This window comes from Clytia hemisphaerica, unplaced genomic scaffold (assembly GCF_902728285.1).
Source record: "Clytia hemisphaerica strain Z4C2 unplaced genomic scaffold, Clytia hemisphaerica genome assembly, whole genome shotgun sequence".
In the NCBI taxonomy this organism is placed as follows: Eukaryota; Metazoa; Cnidaria; class Hydrozoa; order Leptothecata; family Clytiidae; genus Clytia; species Clytia hemisphaerica.
The window spans coordinates 2,740,665-2,748,981 of NW_027103674.1; the positions used below are offsets into that span (position 1 = coordinate 2,740,665).

General features: G+C 35.0%; 1 protein-coding gene across 1 annotated transcript; it reads right to left on the reverse strand.

Annotated features, from left to right (window-relative positions):
• Positions 1 to 704: 704 nt before the first annotated feature.
• On the reverse strand, positions 705 to 7,041 carry LOC136803574 (trimeric intracellular cation channel type 1B.1-like). Its single transcript, XM_067060310.1, has 6 exons — positions 6,853 to 7,041; positions 5,605 to 5,764; positions 3,459 to 3,522; positions 2,764 to 2,899; positions 1,800 to 1,887; positions 705 to 1,093 (listed from the first exon to the last, which is right to left on the reverse strand). The coding sequence occupies exons 1-6, from the start codon at positions 7,025 to 7,027 to the stop codon at positions 856 to 858; spliced, it is 861 nt and encodes a 286-aa protein (XP_066916411.1). The 5' UTR covers positions 7,028 to 7,041; the 3' UTR covers positions 705 to 855.
• Between the last annotated feature and the right edge of the window lie 1,276 nt (positions 7,042 to 8,317).

Here is an 8,317-nt window from a genome sequence, read left to right on the forward strand (position 1 = left end):
ACTATCAAAAATTAGAATTATTGTCAGAAAAAAATTGATTTGTTAATAATAATTTTCTATATTTCAACGTAATGTTACTGATGCTTGCTTTAAGGATACAATGGCGCGCTTCTTATGCTGACAAAGCAGAATCAATAAAATAATCTCTCAAAATTTGCGCTCACTCATTTTTTTTCGTTAGATAATTAAATTTAAGTCTTCCTGTTTTGTTCGATTTTCCCAGTTCTTGTTCTGTTCATAGTGGCTCTTTGTAGAAACAGTTCATCAGCTGCCTAAAAGCTTAAAATTTTTTCGGAGCATGCCACTTAAAATATATGTTATTATTATTATTATCACACGGCGCGGGAGGGAGGGGGTTTGTATAAATGCCGTGTGAGCAAATGGTAGGGTGGCAAGTCAAATTATGTTTGAAAGAAGTTGAAATTAAGATGATAAGTAGTGAGTAATATACCCAGATCCTTTGGAAAGAATTGGCTTTCTTTATCAATAGGCAATACAAAAGGCGCTGTGGTATAGTGGTCATTGACCTTGGTTGCTGCACATGCGACAGAGGTTCGATTCCCAATCGCAGTGGTTCACTTGGCAAGTGAATGAACTGCCCGGGTCAACTCATGCCATGTGAGGTGAAAAGATTTTATATACAGTTGACGCTCTCTAATTCGATTTTCATAGGGGAATAGGATTTTCAACGAATAAGCAGTGTACCAAATAGTAGAGCGTCGTTTATGAGGGTTTCTTGTTGACGGTGACTTTCAATATTATCGAAATGTGAATTGGAATGTCGAATTAGAGAGTGTCAACTGTACCACTAAATGACATGACGAAGAACTCGAACTTCAAGCCAATCAAGAGTTTTCAGTCTTTCTTCTTCTTGACTTCTTTGACCGCTTCGTCAGGAAACTTGAACAAAATGGCTGCCAACACTTCCTCAATCTTCTTGTAAGGATCCTCAATGTCGGTGAAGAGAAGAGCTAATTGTACGGTAGCGGCAATGGCGAACAAGATGGTGATGAGAAGTGGTTCGTCCATTTTGAAATAACCCATTCGTTGCAGTAAGATTAGAATGCTTGATAAAACAGCATGTTTCGTAGAGCTTTGAGAAAATGGATTATTATACAGTGGAGTCTCCATAACTTGAGAACGCAAGGGGAACACAAATTTGTTCGAGTTATGGAAGTAAGGTTTACAAGGTATTGTTAACTGAAGGGACGAGAAAACTTGCTCGAGTTAAGAAGACATTTAATTCGAAGTGTAGAGGTTCGGGTTAAAGAGACTTAATACTTAATCAATCCATCTCTTAGGCTTTTGTAAATGTTAGTAGAGCTTTAAAGGTTATGTTTTTAAAATAAGAGTGATATTGAGTGCTTACTCAGCACAATATAACAATAAGCAGACACCGTCCTGATATGAAACACGTGTCTGATATGAAAAGGAAACACTTATGTAAAACTTTATGTCTAATGGCATTGTGTCAGAAACTTTTAACAGATTTAGCTGAACATTTGTTTGAACTCAATGGAATAGGGAACTGATTCAAAATATACGGCAGACGAAAGAATCAAGATACAGTTGAGAAATGAGTTTGTGAATGATTTTAGAATCCAAAATTTGCCCTTGACAGCGAAACGCTCACTTCTTTTTCGGGTTAATTTGTTTTCCTAATATTTTAATAAAAACGATAGAGTTTCCAAAAAAGACAATTAAAATGTGAGTACAAACTAGTTTTCATTGATAGGGTTTCTAAGAGAATTGTTGACTTACAAGTAAATACAATAGAGTTTTCCAGTAATGGCACTTACAATGTTGGTTTGAGGAACTCGTTGTCAGCACCGATTGTTCCACGAATAAAACTATCCAATGGTCTCATCAAAAACTTCGCACCACTGCCTATCGTGTGAAAAAGGACATAATATTGATCAACAGATGGAAAACAATAATGTAAAAATTTTCCTAGTTTAGGTACCGGGTGTGCCAAAAAAAACGCGCCTATTTTTCGATTTTTGGCGTACAAATTTCTATTGAACAAAAACAAATGAAATTTTTAGAGAGGATTTAAAATTTAATTTTTTACCCTTGGTGAAAATTATACATTTGTATGTTCATTTAAAGTGACTTTATGATAATTCCGCTGACTTAGGTCAATTTTTCATTGTTCACGGATTTTCATAGTTACATTTTCCCATATGATTTTTGTTGGCGAAAACGTTTAGAAGTTCTGCTCGCTATAATATAACCTGATCGGTCGAAAAAATGTGAAATATTTTTAATAATTATCGGAGCCGCGAACTCACTCACTAAACAATTATGAACAAAAATCATAAAAAAAGAAATAAGTTTATACCTAAGCTAAAATTTGCCCTTCTCGATTACAAAATAAACGGAGAGTTTATTTTTTGAAAAATCTTTATCACTTCCTGAGAAAATTCAATTGACTTACCAGTTTTCGACGAGATTTTATTCTTTATCCAGTCGTTCCTCACTTATTCGACTTTCTACTATTATTCAATAATATTGAAAGTCACCGTCAGCGAGAAACTCTCATAAACAACACTCTACTATGCAATATGCTCCCTTTTTCAATGAAAATTCAATTCCACTTGAAAATTGAATTAAAGAGCGTCAACTGTAGGGTATTTTCAATGGACAAAACCTTTGAGAAAGATGAGTAAGTTGAGTGAGTTTTACCATGGTGCTTGTTTTCTCATCGAAATTATTATTGAGTAGTTAAGTACAGTGACGAGAATATCCTTGAAATTAACGTACCTCGAACACTACCAATCAGAACAGCCACGAAGAAAATTTGATCAAGACTTGAACCTCGGTAAGTCTCGGCCACCGTATTGACGCCATTTTGAATATTTCGCACCCGCTGGACTTCTTTCAAAACCAAAATAATGGCCTAGAATAACATGATGTTTTTATCGATTAAATTTTCAGTGCTCTAGTTACTGCTAGTCATATCAATTTGTATAACAGACTCCTTTATTTGAGAAGGACCGTTGCCTCCCACGAGATAGAGATGAGCAAAGCTTTAACTTAAAAAAGAGCCTTGTCTAGCAATATTTTCAAGATTTTTTAGCATTTGAAGACTTTTTGCTAGTGCGAAAAATGGGCTTTTCCAGAAATAGTCTGTACCCCCTATGTTGAGGAGTTGTGACGTCCAGGGTGGTCTGGAAAATAAAAAATCCAGGGTGGTCAGGTTTCTTGAATGACGAACTGATTGCCAGTAAAATCGGACTCAAAATCCAGGGTGGTCAGTATATAACGAGGTCGAAAATCCAGGGTGGTCCAAAGAAATGGGAGGAAAAAATCCAAGGGGGTCCTGAAAATTTGGAAAAAAATCCAGAGAGGCTCACCTTTTTAAAAAAAGATTTCCTCAACATAGGGGGTACAATTTTTTTCTGGAATAGCCCAATTAGTGTCATGGTTCATGGTTCGAAAAGTTCGTATAGAAATACCTTTACAGCGTTGATGTTGACAATCTTGTAAAAGATATCAGCAGGTGAGAACATTACTAGATACCTGAAAAAAGAATTTAAAAGAATTTAAAGACCATCTCAAAACAGAAATGAATCAAGGGTGATCAGAATGGTACTGATTCCCTATTCATGGTATGCACCATTGCAGTGTCTTCAACGGACCCAACAGCTGATTGGTCGAAATCAACGCATTGACATACTTTACGTCACTTACAAACAATCAGCTAGTGGGGCCATGATGTAATGTCAGAAGACATTGCAATGGTGCATATTATGAATAGCTTTTGAAAAACTGTGTAAGCCTCGATGAATTATAATGTAGTTAGACTAGGTAAATTTTGGGGTATGCGTCTCTAAAGAAGTGAACTTTAGGCCGAGAGGGGCTAAACTCACGAGGATCTGGTTTCTTGGTTATGAACGGTAAAAGGACAATATAATAATACGAGTGAAAAGAGATCAAAAATTGTTACAATTTCTGACGTCAGAAATAAACAAGCAACATGCTGAATGGACCTACCTGTCGATCAAAATCAGAAAAAAATAGGACAAATAGCAAGGGAATAAGAAAGTGTAGTGAGCAGCTTGAATAGATTACCGTGAGTATCAGAGCTCAAATTAGTCAAAAAAGTCTAAAAAAAACAAACATTAGGCACTTTTTTACCCAATTTACCACTATACAAAAAATAAGAAAAAAATACCAAGCCAATCTCGAGAAATGCTCATTTTCCCTAAATATGACAAAAGGGAATTTCCCCAAATAAGAAAATCCGATCTTTACGGCCAAAATAAATTTTCCGAAAAAAACAACTTCAGTCACGTTTTAGAGAACCTTGCCCTTCATCTTTGTCCAAAAACTAATGAAGCAATTTCACACAAAGTTCAAAAATCCCATTTTTAGGCACTTTTTGGCCCAAATTTGCCCAAATAAATTATTTTTTGAAAATCAGGCTTCGTCAGACTTTTTAAATATTACCATTTTACATCAAAGTGCATAAATTCAGAAAAAAATATCAATCCAATCGCAAGAAATGCTCTTTTTCCCTAAAAATGATATAAGGGAATTTCCCCGAATAAGAAAATCCGATTTTTACGGCCAAAAAAAATTTTCCGAAAAAAACTGCTTCAGCCACTTTTTAGAGAACCTTAAGCCCTAAAAACTTATTTTTAGGTAGTTTTTGGCCCAAATTTGCGAAAATCCGTATTTGACGACAAAAAAAAATTTTCCGAGAAAAATTACTTCAGCCACATTTTAGGGAACCTTGCACTCTATCTTTCTACCAAAAATCAGGAAAAACTAATGAAGCAATTTTGCACAAAGTCCAAAAAACCTTATTTTTAGGTAGTTTTTGGCCCAAATTTGCGAAAATCCGTATTTGACGACAAAAAAAAATTTTCCGAGAAAAATTACTTCAGCCACATTTTAGGGAACCTTGCACTCTATCTTTCTACCAAAAATCAGGAAAAACTAATGAAGCAATTTTGCACAAAGTTCAAAAAACCTTATTTTTAGGTAGTTTTTGGCCCAAATTTGCCCCCCCAAAATTTTTTTTTCAAAAATCGGGCTCCGTCACTTTTCAGGCATTGCTATTTTGTATCATTGTGCAAAAAATAAAAAAAAAATAATGAGCCAATCCCGAGAAAAGCTTGTAACAGACGAACGGACAACGGTCAAATTAAAGGACCTCCCGGTAGGTCCAAAAATGAGAGAAATGATGTCAACGCATTGTTCATTTTGATTGGTTTTATTTATATTCAAATTTATAGTCGGAATACGTTTTTAAGTTAGAGTAAAAAAAAAAAATTGTTCATTTTCCTTTGAAAAAGTGACGTCATAATGAATTTTCCTCACGACGGGCAACTCTGGACAGTGTAGGCCCGTCGTCATGCAAAAAGAAACAATTGCATTGCACAAAAAGCCGTGTAGCCCGCTTCGAAAAAGTAACCGGTTAACAATAAGATGATAAAATCAAATTAATAAGAAATTCATCTTTCAGATCTAAAATTTTTCTTTCAGATCTATCACTAATATGCCTGTAAAAACTCAATAGTATGATTGATACTCATCGAAACAGAGCGAATATTTTGGGTCCAGTTCAATCAGGTTCAATATTAAATCGCAACATACCATACAATTGTGATGTAAATCAAGTTGGTATTATTCACATAAAATACATTCAATGTTGACTTCCCCAGCAAGAAAGCTGAGATGAGAGCACCACCTAGACAGGAAACCAGACACACAAACCAACTTGCAAACGGATGTGATTTGGCATAATCTCTTGAACCTGGCGAAAAGTAAGCAAAGGTAAATGAAAAATTATTTAACGTGGCTTTTGAAGTTCCTAAAGAATTTCTTACCATTTAAAATCAGTGGCCAAAGCAAGCATAGATTGCACCTAAAATATGTACCATCAAAAGACAAGTGTATCATGTTATTAAAAAACGCTAGTTATATTTTTATATTGTGAAATTTTTGACTCTTGACTGTATACATTTTGTACACTTGTACTCTTTTATCACATTGGTAGCGCATAGAGCGAGTTCATATTTTCTGCAAAAAAGTGGGGTAAGGTTTCATTACAGAAGGGGGATGGGTATAGGGGGGATAAAATAAACCTGGGGGGGTTCACACCAGACTGCAAACTATGGCACGGTTTTTTCGTCCGACACAGATTTATCCGACACAGTATTCTGGTACGGAGAAACCTCTTTATATACTGGAACGAATGAAAACCCGTCTCTGAGACAGAACAACTTAAACACTGTATAAAGCGGACACGCTTTAGACAATCCTCACTGTGTATGATTTTATATCGTTCTATTATCACTTTTACAAGAAATTCACACAAGAGAGAACAGTAGAAATGCTCTGCATCTTGACAATTACGAATTAGGTTTTTAGAAGATTTGATCTCAAAATTTAACCATAACTCTTAGGATTTCATGGTGGTAGAACTAATGTGACCGCAATTTGACGATTGCCAAATTACTTAAAGTACAGTCGAGCCTATAACTCGAACACAAACACAGGGAAAACAAATTTGTTAGAGTTTAGGAAATTTCTAGTTATGGAGTAAGATCTATGAGGCATTGGTGACTGAAGGGATCAGAAAACTTGTTCGATTTAAGGAGAGGATCGAGTTTCAGAAGTTCAAATCATGGAGACTCCGCTGCAGTAGAAAGAACAGTAGAAATCCTCTGTATATTGATGATAATTATGTTTTGGGAGATTTGATCTCAAAATTTAACCATAACTCTTAGGATTTTACGGCGAACTTAGGTGCTAGACTTAATGTGAACGCAATATGACGTTAAAGTACATTTATTTTTAAAAAACAGTCTTCTACTTTCTCAAACCAAAGTATACCATTACCTGATCGAGCTCTCAAACTAAGTGTGACCAGGGTATAATGCACAAACAAGAAATAGGGCGCCATTTTGACCGTGTTCACACTTTCTACTAATTGTTGCGGCGTCTTTGGCATATTCTTTGGTATGTCCATCAAAGTGTTTGGCAATTGTTGGAGATAATTGGTCAATTCATCCATGGTTGATAGAAGAATGTTTTCACAATTTCTAGACGTTTTTAGTTTATTTTTTGTGTCTTTTTCTCTGCAAAATGAAAGAAAAAGAATGAAATTAAAATTTAGAATAACATAAGTAATCATTATCCAAAATGATTCATGCAAAAAGGAGTTAATATATCAACCAACCCTTTGAAAAATATAGTAGGGGGAAATTTGTTCGTTTTTTTTAGGTCACTCGATTTTTTTAGTCAAAGCACTTGTTATACATTTTTGGAAAGCTAAGGGGTAGGGGAATCAAAATAATTTGGGTGCCAATTTTTTTTCGGACACTTTGGTGTGATTTTCGAACAAATACGACGGTCTCAGGCAAAAATCATAGGGTGAAAAATTAATGAAAATTTTAGCTTGAGAAAACGGAGACTTGTTGTATATTTTTGGAAAGCTCTCAAAAAATCAAGATTAGTGATATATTGCGATTATAGGTGATTTCTTTACCTAACTCGAGATATTAATCCTTAAAAACAGTGTTTTTCAGTGTTTTTCAGCCAGAAACAGCTGTTTTGTCCAGTTTTTGCGCTTTCGGAAGCTCAATATCTCGAGTTAGGTACTGAAATCACTTATACTCGCAATATATCACTAATCTTAATTTTTTGAGAGCTTTCCAAAAATATACAACAGGTCTCCGTTTTGTCCAGGTAGGGGTAAATGCTCCGGATTAAAACAGCACCATTTTCAATGTCCGACATACAGTCTAATTAAAGAAATTCCGTCAAAAATTAGACCTGATTCTGTTCCTCAGCCAACCATAAAACCCTCTTCTATGATTGAAGGAAACTTCAATATAAACCAAGCTATACATACAGACTAAAACTAAATAGTCATTTCCCAGGAATTTCCAGAAAACCCTAACTTACTTCATCATAAATTAACATAGACAAATATTTTTGAAGAACCAACAAAAACGGTTCACTTGGTATCGAAATAATAAACCAACTTTAAATGCTTTGAAAAATTGTCGGCCAGGTTTATAAAATATTATAAAGAATGTACAACTGAAAAATATTCTAACTAAAAAATAAAAATACTGTTGACTACCACTCTCTAATTCAATTTTCATGGATCTGAATTCGAATTGTCTAGATAGCCAGAGCTTCTCAATAATAGGATAAGACCCTAGAAGGCAGGTACTACGGGCCTGCATATTTTCAAAGTTTGTCGAATTAGAAAGCGTCAACTGCAACGCTCAACCTCTACATGACGAACCAATCTCAAAAGAAGACACTTTTCAGCTCTTTTTGAGAGAGAAATTCC

What these genes read in the sequence shown, in the direction of transcription:
- LOC136803574 (XM_067060310.1), bottom strand. Translation starts at nt 7,027, where the DNA reads ATGGATGAATTGACCAATTATCTCCAACAATTGCCAAACACTTTGATG. An exon ending in ATTTACATCACAATTGTATG is followed by an intron (nt 3,523 to 5,604) that starts GTATGTTGCGAT and finishes TTCTTTTTTCAG; the next exon opens with GTATCTAGTAATGTTCTCAC. An exon ending in GAGTTCCTCAAACCAACATT is followed by an intron (nt 1,094 to 1,799) that starts GTAAGTGCCATT and finishes ATTTTCTCAAAG; the next exon opens with CTCTACGAAACATGCTGTTT.